This window comes from Phyllobates terribilis, unplaced genomic scaffold (genome assembly GCF_046119375.1).
Source record: "Phyllobates terribilis strain yellow unplaced genomic scaffold, ASM4611937v1 Scaffold_8__6_contigs__length_399053987, whole genome shotgun sequence".
Taxonomy (NCBI): domain Eukaryota; kingdom Metazoa; phylum Chordata; class Amphibia; order Anura; family Dendrobatidae; genus Phyllobates; species Phyllobates terribilis.
Window position 1 is genome coordinate 263,384,083 of NW_027362768.1, and position 14,603 is coordinate 263,398,685.

The 14,603-nt window shown below is 43.7% G+C and overlaps 1 protein-coding gene across 3 annotated transcripts in view; it reads right to left on the bottom strand.

Annotated features, from left to right (window-relative positions):
- Positions 1 to 14,603, bottom strand: part of LOC141157213 (cytochrome P450 2D17-like) — a 472,560-nt gene that overhangs the window by 250,190 nt on the left and 207,767 nt on the right. For all 3 annotated transcript variants that reach the window (XM_073644206.1, XM_073644204.1, XM_073644205.1), the window contains 3 exons: positions 4,100 to 4,241; positions 2,582 to 2,769; positions 2,154 to 2,295 (listed from right to left, as the gene is read on the bottom strand). In XM_073644206.1, coding sequence (XP_073500307.1) covers positions 2,154 to 2,295; positions 2,582 to 2,769; positions 4,100 to 4,241 — 472 coding nt within the window. The remainder of the gene's footprint in view (positions 1 to 2,153; positions 2,296 to 2,581; positions 2,770 to 4,099; positions 4,242 to 14,603) is intronic.

Genomic DNA, 14,603 nt, shown 5'->3' on the forward strand with positions numbered 1-14,603 from the left:
GGACTAATAGAATGATGCTATGCCCAAAAGATTTTACTTCACTAGGTGCAGTAAAAAAATTGGTATTCTATACACAGGTGGTATATCTTGCAACACAGATAGGCTACTCCACTGACTAACACACTCTGCAATAGGCCAAAAAGGATTAGCTTTGCTAGATTCAGCCAAATGCTGTGAAAAAAACTTGCACAGCACTGGCACAGACCTGCCTGGCAAAAACTGATAGGAACTGATGTAACCTAGTCCTGAAAAGGACTCCAATTACAATTAGTCTTTACTCCCACAATCTATCTATTTAAGAGCACAGACCTGCCTGATAAAAGTCGTAGGAAATGCTGTAACCTAGTCCTTAAAAGGACTGCAATCACAACTATTCCCTACTCCCAAGCTATCTGTATATTTGTGCGAAAATTGGCTTGAAATTAACAAGGTATAGCGCACACAGCAACAGCGGTGCCGTCTAACACGCAGCTGCAGCAGTGAGAAAATGGTGGCGACGGGGAAAATGGCTTGGTCTTATAGGGCAAGGACATGTGACATACACTGCCAATGACACATGCCCTTGCTTGAGTGAAAAAAAGCACTTCGCTCCGTGTGTGCGCTGCTGATAGGCTGACAGATTGCACCTCCCCACTGCAAATGCGGGAAAGAGAAAAAAAAATGGAGATCTTCATTGTTCCTGCAGAGATCCATCCCCTGCCCCTCCCCCCACCCCGCTGTACACTCAAACTGCGTATTAACATTAATTTTCATCATTACTGAGAAAAAATCCAGTTATGATTTTGGTGCACGAAAAGTTATCGAACATAACCTCGAACAGCCGAATTTTTCTCAAATTGTTCGTGTTCGCCGAACGGCTCGAACACCGCCCAAAACAGCTCGAATTTGAGATTGGCGAACAGTTCGAGTAGAACAACGCTCATCTCTAGTAATAAGACAGGGTATTTTAGCCTCAAACTGACATTATTCTGACATTTGACTTTGAGATCTGATCATGTCCTAAAATGGACAATGTATGCTTGGGTTCTTCTCTGACCAAACTGCTGCGAGTCACACATGTGCCCTGTCACTCAATACAAAGTCTGATCCTGATGAAGATAGCCAAGGATACGCTAACAACCTCACTTCCAAAGACAGTGAATGGAGCTGCAACTTCTCCTGGCACAAGTCCCGAATTCTGGTTATCAGTGAGGGTTCAAACAGTGGGGTCGAGACCAATGAAAGTATTATCTCATATCCAATGCAAAGGTAATAACTTGGTTAGACTGGAATACCCCTTCAAGCTAGATAATGCTTTTAAATTAGTAGTACTGATTCATACATTTTTTGATGATTACCCTGGTGTCCATGATATAGGGATGTTGAGAATTGCCCTAAATAGACACACACCAGAGGGGTGTTGTTTTTTCTTTTTTTTTTGAGTTATCCCTGAGGCCTTATATCTTCTCCGTTACATTCTTTGATAAGATTTTCCCTTCCTATTAATATTTATGTAAGGATTTGTAGCCAATATAAGTAATATGAGTGGATTCAATTATTATTGAAATTATATAAATTACAAAGTCTCACATTGTATGTCCCTGGTTCTATTGTTTCAGCTCTGGATAGTGTAGACAGGAACATTACAGGACATGAGTTTTTATGGAATATTGGTGAGAATATGTTCTATTCTGCTTGAGAACAGCAGATAAGACTCCATTGCATTCAGGGCTGACCAGGATGTGGGCCTCAATATCCAACAGCAACTCCTATAAAAAGTGAGACATGCTCATAAAATGTCTCCCAGTATGGAGAAGGATATACTGTTTCAAAACATGTGGGTGTCACCAGTATGGACTGTGATATGTTCTAAGTTGCTGGCCTGTAGGCCCATCAGCCTCAGACGGCATGGAGTACTATGTGATTAGTGGTCAGACAACCAAAGATTTAATTGCATGGTGAAGCACTTGCATTGATGTGTATGAAACTAATAAAGCTGGTTGTGGCATGTATAGAACCTAACCCATCACTTATTTGAGTGCCAGCATCTATCTAGTAGAAAACCATCCCGGGAGCCAACTGATCCCTAAGTTATCACAGTAGCTATACTGTGCCAATAATGTATAACCTAGTATAAAAAAGATGATCATTAATACAAAGAAGACCTTCCTTACCTGTAGAAAATGGGATAAATGCCTCTCGTTTAACAAACTTTCCTTTCTCATCAAGGAAATGTTTTGGGTAAAATTGTAAAGGTTTCTCCCAGACTTCATGATCTTTGAGCACAGAGGACAGGTTGGTGATGATAGTGGTGCCCTGTGGAAAAAAGGATGAACATTTTTAAGAAAGAAATAGACATAAAAATGTTTGCAGACTTTATGTCCTTATATATACACCTGCTGTGCTACTACGGTATGTAATGTATAGTATTGTTACAGCGCCACTATTCTTGTAAAAAGAACAGTTTTTCTCATGTGCTCAGCAAAAGAATGATTTGTGTTCAGGCTTTTTGCTGTCTATCATAATTATCAGTGTAGACCCAGAAAATTTCCAGCATATTTGTAATAGTAAAAAATCTAAGACATTACTGATTGGATTTTACCTTTGGAATAAGGTAACCTTTTATCTCCATGTCTCGGTAGGTCATACGAGGGAAAGACAAGGGAGCAACGTCTCCATATCGTTGCACTTCATGGATCACAGCATTAGTATATGGCATTTGTAGCACATCCCCCATTGTCGGTTTCCGCTCTCTTCCAATTACTCTATCAATTTCTTCCTGAACTTTGGCTGAAAACAAATGAGTGTTACTACAGGAATATTTATCCATACCTTACTATATGGTGAATATACCCAGTAGTATAGCTACCGGGGGCAGAGGTTGCAGCCACCCCAGGCCCTGCACTTTGAGGAGCCCACCTGGATCTGTGCCACTTTTAACTGTATCAGTATGCCCAGCGTGTGGATACAATTAAACTCTCCGGCAAAGCAAAAAGACATGACCTTAATGCACTGCTGCTATGGGACCCGTGAGCTGGGGGGAGTGTCATGGGTGTTTCAGGTGTGACAGACAGTCGCTCTGGATCCGGCTGTATAAGGTCTCTGCACGTGGCATTGCAGATGCCTTCTTGATCCTCTCCTCTATGTAGTATAGTTATATCTTTCTCCCTTTAGGACCCAACAGCGACCTCTACCTTCTGCTGCTGATTGACACACAAATGCTGGTAGTTACGAACTCTCAGTTTCTCCAGAGAGTCGCCGGTGATAGTTCTATGTACCTCTATGCAGGCTTGGTGTACTAGCAGTCAGCTAGTTTGTTCTTTGGTGCCCTTGGAGGACAGTTGGCATTATCTCTCTGGTGCCTGCTCAAGCTAAGTGTATCACCTTTGTTTGTTTACCTTGTTCTCTTTAGTTTGTAGTGGGGCCTGACTAGGGCTCACCCCGTCTCCTCCCTATCTAGGGCCTAGCTCTAGGGACATTCAGGGTTTAGGTTGCTGCTCGGAGATAGGTGCAGAACTTATATAGGGACGATAGGGTAGACAGGGTGATATTAGCTCTGCCTAGGGGTCTCCACTCCCCCTTACCCTAGTTTTTGGGTTCCCTTCCCCCTCTTCCCATTGTTGTACACTTATTCCTTCCCTCACTTTGCGTGACAGGAAGGCCCGATGTCAGTGTTGACGCCTGTACTGGGCCACCCCACTCGACATCACATCTTCAACTGCGTCGGCATCATAGATGCCGCTACAATCGAAAGCAATGATGTAGGAGGGAGCATCAGCTAACGCTTCCTCCCCATCATTCTTCCTTGGCATTTGATGTCACAACGAAGCAGATGTGATGACATCATTACATGGCACCTGCTAAGCTGAGATTCAGAGCAGAATACTGTATGTAGGACTTTGGGGTGCATTATACTATGCAGAGGACTATGTTATGTGCGGTCATCTGCTGAGGTTCTCCTACATCCACTATTAGGGTGCGCCACCATTTTTGTAATCGTGGTTACCTGGTTAGGGACTCTTTCAGGAGTTTCTTCCCCCCCTGCTCCAAACCCTTAGCTATGCCTCTGTAACCTTACTATGTGATTACTACACCTTACTACAGTATATGTTTTACTCACATTGCACATCTGGGTAGAGGAGCATAAACAGCACTGCCCACCTCAGGGTGACACTTGTAGCTTCTGAACCCGCGATAAATAAATCATATGTTGTCAAGAACAGGTTTGTTTCATTAAAACTACTGGAACCATCTCCTTTCACCTAGAAGAAATCATTTTTAGTAATATGGTGCTTGGGTTATATGATATATCTACTTACAGTAATTTTTGTCCTGTACTGTCCTGCCTGAGGAAACATTGGCTAATATGAGACCACAGAGTTTGGTTATGTAGTTTAACAGTGTTTTCTATGTAATTGTATGTTTAACAGAGCTATATGAGCCAGCAAGTTCTGCCTCCTTCACCAACCTCACACATACTGTCACGGGTGTGTCAGGAGGGACAGACAGTCATTCTGGATTCAGCTGTAGAAGGTCATTTCTCTTTGCTCTGCAGGCACCTTCTTGATCTTTCTATCTCTGCAGTGTAGTGATAGGACCAAGCAGTTACCTTCACCTTCTGTTGCTAATTGACACACCCTTGCTGGATGTTTAGCCTCTTTAAAGCCCATGACGTACTAATACGCGTCTGTGCCCTGGGACTTAAGAGCCTGACCCGTATTAGTACGTCATGACGATCGCGCGCACACACAGGCTGTGCGGGCGCGATCCCCTCCAGGTGTCAGCAGATTGTCACAGCTGACACCCGGTACTATGTGCAGGGAGCGGTCCCACACCGCTCCCAGCACATTAACCCCCGCAATGCTGCGATCGAATTCGATCGCAGCATTGCGGTGGCTAAAGGGAGGTGATCGGAATACTCACCTCCTCTTCCGGCCTCCAGCGCTGTCTGCCGCGGCTTCCCGGGTGTTGCCATGACGACCCAATGTCGTCATGACAACATCCGGGTCACCAGACAGCAGGAAGATTTTTTGGTCATGCGCAGTGCATGACCAAACTGTCTTCCCACTGTGCAGCGCTGATTGCCTGCATGGCACAGGGATGGTGCTCCATCTCTATGCTATGCAGGCGATCAGAATAAAAAAAGTGAAAGTCCCATAGTGGGACAAAGTAAACAAATAAAAAAACTGTCAGAAAGTGAAAAAAAAAATTAAAAGAAAATTGTAAAAATATTAAAAAAAATATATATATCCACCAAAAATAAAAATATAATGTACCCATCAATAAATATTATTATGGAAAAAAAAACAATAAACAATAAAAGTACACAAGAAAATTAGTTATGGTGAGTCCCAAGAATAATTAAAATCCTCAATTTATTGAAAAAAGATTAAAAGATCATACAGGTTGGGGATACATCTCAACACGTTTCTTATTCACTGAGATACAAATTCCTTATGATACATGGTATAAAAACAAATTGTGACCAACCGTTGATCAATAAACACATATGTTAGTAATCAATCACATTTGAGAATAATCAGCATAATCACAAGGCTAGATCACAAGAAAGCCAGAGAGAGAAAAAAAAACAACAAAAAAACAAACAAAAACCTAGACATTCAATTCTCTGAGAATTAATATAAATAAAGAGTATCATTCCTATAGTTCACGCCATTGGGGTATTTTGTATCCAGTTTGATAATCCAAAATAGCTCTCTTAGGAGGAGTTTTTCCTCCAATCCCCTCCTCTAATAGGAATATCCACTTTTTCTAGCCCATAAAATGAAAAATTATTTAATTCCCCTTTATGTCTCTACAAAATGTTTGCAAGCTCCTGAATACATACATATTTGGTATCGCCGCGTCCGGAACGACCTGACCTATAAAACTGTCCCACTAGTTAACCCCTTCAGTGAACACGGTAAAAAAAAAAATAAAAGTAAAAAAAACAATGCTTTATCATCATACCGCCAAACAAAAAATGGAATAAAACGTGATCAAAAAGACAAATATAAATAAAAATTGTACCGCTGAAAACGTCATCTTGTCCCGCAAAAAACAAGCCACCATATAGTTCCATCATCCAAAAAATCAAAAAAGTTATAGCTCTCAGAATAAAGCGATGCAAAAAAATATTTTTTTCTATAAAATAGCTTTTATTGTGTAAAAGCGCCAAAACATAGAAAAACTATATAAATGTGGTACCGCTATAAATGTACTGACCCGAATAATAAAGCTGCCTTATCAATTTTACCACATGTGGAGTAGAATGAAAAAAATTTTAAAAAAACAATTCCTGAATTGTTGGTTTTTGTTCATTCTGCCTCCCAAAAGCTGGAATAGAAAGCGATCAAAAAATGTCACATGCCTGAAAATGGCACCAATAAAAACGTCAACGCATCCTGCAAAAAACAAGCCATCACATGACTCTGTCGGCCAAAATATGGAAAAATTATAGCTCTCAAAATATGGTGATGCAAAAACTAGATTTTACAAAATATTTGTCTTTTAGTGTGTGACAGCTGTCAATCATAAAAACCCGATATGATTCTGGTATCTCTGTAGTCGCACCGACCCGAAGAATAAGGTTGTCTAATCACTTATACCGCACTAGGAATGGCGTAAAAAATAAACGCTAAGGCTGGGGTTGGGCTTAGGGTTGTGCTAATGTTAAGGTTGGGGTTAGGGTTGGGCTAGGGTAGGTTTTTTATCAAAAGTAAAAAAAAAAAAAAAAAAAAAAAAAGATGACGATATGGCAACTAGTGTTGAACACAAGTGCTCGCTACTTGAGTTTAAATCGGGTGCTCGGGTATGCATTGAGTATCGCGGGTGCTCGAGTCTCCGCCCCATATGCTTCGCAGCCAAAAAAAACCTCGCGGGGATTGCCTGTCATGCACGAGCGATCTCTGCATGTTTTTTTTGGGGTGTCTAATAACCGTGAAACATGCGGGCGGGGACTCGAGCATTTCACTTGAGCACCCGTGATACATGGTACATACCTGAGTACCTGATGCAGACTCAAGTAGTGAGCACTTGCGCTCAAGACTAATGACAACTTATTCAGTATGATGACCTAATGTTATCAAATTCTGTGTTGTACCTCTGGGTTCAAAATGTTAACTATACCCCTTGATAAAATCCTTGAGGGGTGTAGTTTCCAAAATGGGGTCACTTGTGGGGGATTTCCACTATTTAGGCACATCAGGGGCTCTCCAAACGAGACATGGCATCCGCTCTTGATTCCAGCCGATTTTGCGTTCAAAAAGTCACACAGTGCTCCTTCCCTTCTGAACTCTGCCGTGTGCCCAAACACTGTATTTTCCCCACATATTGGGTATTGGCGTACTCAGGAGAAATTGCATAAAAGTTTTTGGGGTCCATTTTCTCCTCTTAACCTTGTGAAAATAAAAAAATTGGGACTAAAACATAATTTTTGTGGAAAAAGTTAGATTTTTTTTATTTTCACTGCTCCATGTTATAAACTTCTGTAAAGGACTGGGGGGTTCAAGGTGCTCACCAAACATCTAGATAAGTTCCCTGAGGGATCTAGTTTCCAAAATTGTGTCACTTGTGGGGGGTTTCCACTGTTTAGGCACATCAGGGGCACATCCACTAATTATTCAAGCAAATTTTACAATCAAAAAGTCAAATGGCGCTCCTTCCCTTCCGAACCCTGCAGCGCACCCAAACAGTGTTTTTCCCCCACATATGGGGTATTTGCTAACTCAGGAGAAATTGCACAACAAACTGCATAGTTCAGTTTCTTCTGTTACCCTTATGAAAATACAAAAGTGGGGGCTGAAAAACATTTTTGAGGGAAAAATGTGAAAATTTTATTTTTATGGCTCAATGTTATAAACTTCTGTGAAGCACCTGGGGGTTCAAGGTGCTCACCAAACAGCTAGATAAGTTCCCTGAGGGGTCTAGTTTCCAAAATGGTGTCACTTGTGGGGGGTTTCCACTGTTTAGGCACATCAGGGGCTCCCCAAATGCAACATGGCATCCGCTAATTATTCAAGCAAATTTTACATTCAAAAAGTCAAATGGCGTTCCTTCGCTTCCGAACCCTGCCGTGCGCCCAAACAGTGGTTTTTCCCCACATATGGGGTATATGTGTGCCCAGGGGAAATTGCACAACAAATTTTGGGGTCCATTTCTTCCTGTTACCCCTGCAAAAGTAAAAAAAATTGGGTCTAAATTAACATTTTTGTGAAAAAAGTTAAATCTTAATTTTTTTTTCCACATTCCAAAAATTCCTGTGAAGCACCTGAATGGTTAATAAAGTTCTTGAATATGATTTTGAGCACCTTGAGGGGTGCAGTTTTTAGAATGGTGTCACTTTTGGGTATTTTCTGTCATAAAGACCCCTCAAAGTGACTTTAAATATGATGTGGTCCATAAAAAAATGGTTTTGTAAATTTTGTTGGAAAAATGAGAAATCGCTGGTCAACTTTTAACCCTTATAGCTCCCCAATAAAAAAAATTTTGGTTCCAAAATTCCAAAATTGTGCTGATGTAAATTATTTTGTGTGACATATCTCTCTCATTTAAGGGCATAAAAATTCAAATTTTGAAAATTGCAAAATTTTCAAAATTTTCGCCAAATTTCCGTTTTTTCACAAATAAACGCAAGAGATATCGAAGAAATTTTACTACAATCATGAAGTACAATATGTCACGAAAAAACAATCTCAGAATCAGGGGGATCCGTTGAAGCATTCCAGAGTAATTACCTCATAAAGTGACAGTGGTCAGAATTGTAAAAATTGGCCTGCTCATTAACATGCAAACCATCTGGGTTGTAAAGGGGTTAAATACCCTCAGTCTCTCCAGAGAGCCGCCGGTGATAACTCCATTTTCCTCTGTCCAGGCTTGAAGCACAAGTAGTCGGCTAGTGGCTTCTTGGAGTTCCCTTGGAGAATAGTTTGCGTGATCTCTCTGGTGTCTTCTCAAGCTTAGTGTATTCTCTTGTCTGTTTACCTGTTTGTCTTTAGTTGCAGTGGGGGCTGACCCCATCCTCTCCCTATTTAGGACCTATCATTAGGGGCAGTCAGGGTTTAGGTTTCCTGCTAGGCGATAGGTGCAGAACCTATGTAGGAATGATAGGGTAGGCAGGGTGATATTAGATCTGCCTAGGGGTCTCCACTCCTCCTTTCCCTAGTTGTTGGGCTCCCTTCCCCCTCTTCCCGTTGTTGTACACTGTAGGCTCCCTCAACTTTCGTGACACATACTGACCGTGAAACACACTGACCGATTCCCTTTTGTGCACACTTATACAGAGAAAGCTGTCAATCATTTTATGTGTCCAAGGGGTTGAGGAGACAGACTCAGAGTCTGCTTTTTCGGATAAAATATATGTCATTTTTCGCTTGCACTAGTTCTGTTATATTTCGCTTACAGAATGCTTGATAAAGACTGAATATGCTTCTACTTGTTGACCACTATTAACCCCTTCATGACCGGAACATTTTCAGTTTTTTTCTCCCCTTGTTCCCAAGGCCATAACTTTTTTATTTTTTGGTGAATATGGAAGTTTCAGGGCTTATTTTTTGCGGGACGAGTTGTACTTTTGAACGACATCACTGGTTTTACCATATTGTGTACTGAAAAACGGGGAAAAAATTCCAAGTGTGGTGAAATTGCAAAAAAAGTGCAAGTGCACAGTTTTTGTTTTTTTTACCACATTCACTAAATGCTAAAACTGACCAGCCATTATTATTCTCCAGGCAATTATGAGTTCGTAGACGCCAAACATGTATAGGTTCTTTTTTATTTAAGTGGTGAAAAAAAAAATCTAATATTTGCTTAAAAAAAGGCACAATTTTCCGAGACCATTTTTCAGGATCTCGGGCTGGGTGAGGGCTTATTTTTTGGGCGCCGAGCTGACGTTTTATTGATACCATTTTGGAGTAGATGCGATGCTTTGATCGCCTGTTATTACATTTTATTGAAAAGTTGCAAAAAACTCTGGCAATTAGAATTTTTTTCTTGTTACGCCGTTTACCAATCGGATTAATTCTATTTTTATATTGATATATCGGGCGATTCTGAACGCGGCGATACCAAATATGTGCATGTGGTTTTTTGTTATTGTTTTATTTTGAGTAGTGCAAAAGGGGGGTGATTTAAACTTTTTTTTATATTTTTAAAAACATTTTTTTTTTTTACTTTTTGCTGCTTCAAAATCTGCCTGATTGGCTCTGCTACATACAGGAGATGAGCAGATCACTTGCTATGAGCTCACTTGCTATGAGCGCTGACCACTAGGCGGTGCTCATAGAAATCTGGCCATGACAACCACAGGGGTCTGCTGCAGACCTCGGGTTGTCATGCCAACCCACCGGTGACCTGTGATCATGTAACGGAGTCACCAATGGGCGGGGTAAGTGACGTGCATCTGGCGCGGGGCTGTTAAATGCCGCTGTCAGAGATTGACAGCGGCATTTAACTAGTTCACAGCCGCAGGTGGATCGCGATTAGGGTTGTTCTCATCCTTCTTCCTCCAAACATGGCTAGTTGAGTTAATGCCAAAGAGCTCAATTTTTGTCTCATCTGACCACAGCACCTTCTCCCAATAACTCACAGAATCATCCAGGTGTTCATTGGCAAACTTCAGACGGGCCTGCACATGTGCCTTCTTGAGCAGGGGGATCTGGCGGGCACTGCAGGATTTTAAACCTTTAAGGCGTAATGTCTTACCAATAGTTTTCTTGGCGACTGTGGTCCCAGCTGCCTTGAGATCATTAACAAGTTCCCCCCATGTAGTTTTAGGCTGATCTCTCACTTTCCTCATGATCAAGGATACCCCATGAGGTGAGATTTTGCATGGTGCCCCAGATCGATGTTGATTGACAGTCAATTTGTATTTCTTCCATTTTCTTACCATTGCACCAACAGCTGTTCTCACCCAGTGTCTTACTTATGGTTTTTTAGCCCATTCCAGCATTGTGCAGGTCTATGATCTTGTCCCTGACATCCTTAGAAAGATCTTTGGTCTTGCCCATGTTGTATAGGTTAGAGTCTGACTGAGTCTGTGGACAGGAGTCCTTTATACAGGTGACTATGTAAGACAGCTGTCTTTAATGCAAGTAACGAGTTGATTAGGAGTGTCTAACTGGTCTGTAGGAGACAGAACTCATAATGGTTTGTAGGGGATCAAATACTTATTTATCACTGCAAAACGCAAAAAAAAAATTATCTAATTTATACAATGTGATTTTCTTGATTTTTTTTTTGGATATTCTCTCAATGTTAAAATTAACCTACCCTTAAAATTATTGACTGTTCATGTCTTTGACAGTGGGCAAACTTACAAAAACAGAAAGGGATCAAATACTTATTTCCTTTGCTATATATATCGATATATCTATGTCTATATCTATATATATATATATATAGATATATATATATATATATATATATGTGTGTATACACACTGCTCAAAAAATGAAGGGAACACTTAAACAACAGAGCATAACTCCAAGTGAATCAAACTTCTGTGAAATCAAACTGTCCACTTAGGAAGCAACACTGATTGACAATCAATTTCACATGCTGTTGCAAATGGAATAGAAAATAGATGGAAATTATTGGCAATTATCAAGACACACTCAATGAAGGAAGTGGTTCTGCAGGTGGGGACCACAGACCACATCTCAGTATCAATACTTTCTGGCTGATGTTTTGGTCACTTTTGAATGTTGGTCGTGCTTTCACACTCGTGGTAGCATGAGACGGACTCTACAACCCACAGAAGTTGCTCAGGTAGTGCAGCTCATCCAGGATGGCACATCAATGCAAGCTGTGGCAAGAAGGTTTGCTGTGTCTGTCAGCGTAGTGTCCAGAGGCTGGAGGCACTACCAGGAGACAGGCCAGTACACCAGGAGACGTGGAGGGGGCCATAGGAGGGCAACAACCCAGCAGCAGGAACGCTACCTCCGCTTTTGTGCAAGGAGGAACAGGAGGAGCACTGCCAGAGCCCTGCAAAATGACCTCAAGCAGGCCCTAAATGTGCATGTGTCTCCACAAACGGTTAGAAACTGACTCCATGAGGGTGGTATGAGGGCCAAACGTCCACAGATGGGGGTTGTGCTCACAGCCCAACGATATGCAGGACGCTTGGCATTTGCCACAGAACACCAGGATTGGCAAAGTCGCTGTAACGGGTCTGGGAGGTGGAACCTCTGAGCAACTATACAAAGGGGCAGTCCTTGTAAGGAAGCGGGTGGCTCCCAGGGAAGGCGGGCAGGTAGTCACGGCAAGTGACGGGGACAGTCTCTTGACAGGCGGGTGGTCACGGCAAGTGACAGCAGGGTAAGAGTCTCTAGACAGGCAGGTGGTCACGGCAAGTGACAGCAGAATAAGAGTCTCTAGACAGGCAGGTGGTCACGGCAATTGACAGCAGGAAAAGAGTCTCTAGACAGGCAGGTGGTCGCGGCAAGTGACGGCAGAGCCTCCAGGTAGGCTAGCAGGCAGGTAGCAGGTGAGCGCTCCCAGGTGAGCGGGGAAGAGTCTCTGGACAGGCAGGTGGTCACGGCAAGTGACGGCAGAGCCTCCAGGTAGGCTAGCAGGCAGGTAGCAGGTGAGCGCTCCCAGGTGAGCGGGCAAGAGTCTCAGGACAGGCAGGTGGTCACGGCAAGTGACGGCAGAGCCTCCAGGTAGGCTAGCAGGCTGGTAGCAGGTGAGCACTCCCAGGTGAGCGGGCAAGAGTCTCAGGACAGGCAGGTGGTCACGGCAAGTGACGGCAGAGCCTCCAGGTCGGCTAGCAGGCAGGTAGCAGGTGAGCGCTCCCAGATGAGCGGGCAGGAGTTTCTGGACAGGCAGGTGGTCACGGCAAGTGACGGCATAGCCTCCAGGTAGGCTAGCAGGCAGGTAGCAGGTGAGCGCTCCCAGGTGAGCGGGCAAGAGTCTCAGGACAGGCAGGTGGTCACGGCAAGTGACGGCAGAGCCTCCAGGTAGGCTAGCAGGCTGGTAGCAGGTGAGCACTCCCAGGTGAGCGGGCAAGAGTCTCAGGACAGGCAGGTGGTCACGGCAAGTGACGGCAGAGCCTCCAGGTCGGCTAGCAGGCAGGTAGCAGGTGAGCGCTCCCAGATGAGCGGGCAGGAGTTTCTGGACAGGCAGGTGGTCACGGCAAGTGACGGCATAGCCTCCAGGTAGGCTAGCAGGCAGGTAGCAGGTGAGCGCTCCCAGGTGAGCGGGCGGGCAGATCCATAGACAGACTGACAGGTGTTGGTAGGCAGACTGTCGGACCGCAGGAATGCAAGCAGAGAGACAGGAATCAGGTAGGTATCAAGCAGAGATCTGGCAGGTAACTGGCAGGTATCTGGTAACAGGACCTGAGGGCTGAAGCAGAGTTGAAAGGCTTTGCAACAACATTGCTCGGGCACCTCCATTTTGGAGGAGGTGCCTTATATATGGTGAGGTCCTCCGGCCATTGGCCGGGGACTCCTTAGGACGGCGCACGCGGCCCCTTCAAGAGAGAGGGGGCGCGCGCGCGCCCTAAGCACAGAGGCCGGGAAGCAGCGCGCGCTGCCAGCAGAGCAGGAGGAAGCCGCCGGGCATGGAGCGGAGGGGTGAGGGGAACGGCGTCCCTGCCTGACAGGAGGCAGGGACGCCGACGCTACGGTCGCCAATGGCGCCCTGTGCTCTTCAAAGATGGTTCACACTGTGCATATGTGACAGACGTGACATAGTCTGGAGACGCCGTGGAGAGCAATCTGCTGCCTGTAATATCCTTCAGCATGACCGGTTTGGCAGTGGGTCAGTAATGGTGTGGGGTGGCATTTCTTTGGAGGGCCGCACAGCCCTCCATGTGCTTGCCAGAGGCAGCCTGACTGCCATTAGGTACCGAGATGAGATCCTGAGACCCCTTGTGAGACCATATGCTCATATGTTTGGCCCTGAGTTCCTCCTAATGCAGGACAATGCCAGACCTCATGTGGCTGATGCGTGTCAGCAGTTCCGGCACGATGAAGGCATTGAAGCTATGGACTGGCCCACCCATTCCCCAGACCTGAATCCGATTGAGCACATCTGGGACATCATGTCTCGCTGCATCCACCAACGTGACGTTGCACCACAGACTGTCCAGGAGTTGGCGGATGCTTTAGTCCAGGTCTGGGAGGAGATCCTACAGGAGACCATCCGCAACCCCATCAGAAGCCTTCCCAGGCGTTGTAGGGAGGTCATACAGGCACGTGGAGGCCACACACAATACTGAGCCTCATTTTGACTTGTTTTAAGGACATTACATCAACGTTGGATCAGCCTGTAGTGTGTTTTTCCACTTTAATTTTGGGGGTGACTCCAAATCCAGGCCTCCATTGGTTAATAAATTTGATTTCCACTGATGATTTTTGTGTCATTTTGTTATCAGCACATTCAACTTTGTACAGAACAAAGTATTCAATGAGAATATTTCATTCATTCAGATCTAGGATGTGTTATTTGAGTGTTCCCTTTATTTTTTTGAGCAGTGTATGTATATATATATATTATATATATATATATATATATATATATATATATATATATATACAATACAGACCAAAAGTTTGGACACACCTTCTCATTTAAAGATTTTTCTGTATTTTCATGACTTTGAAAATTGTACATTCACACTG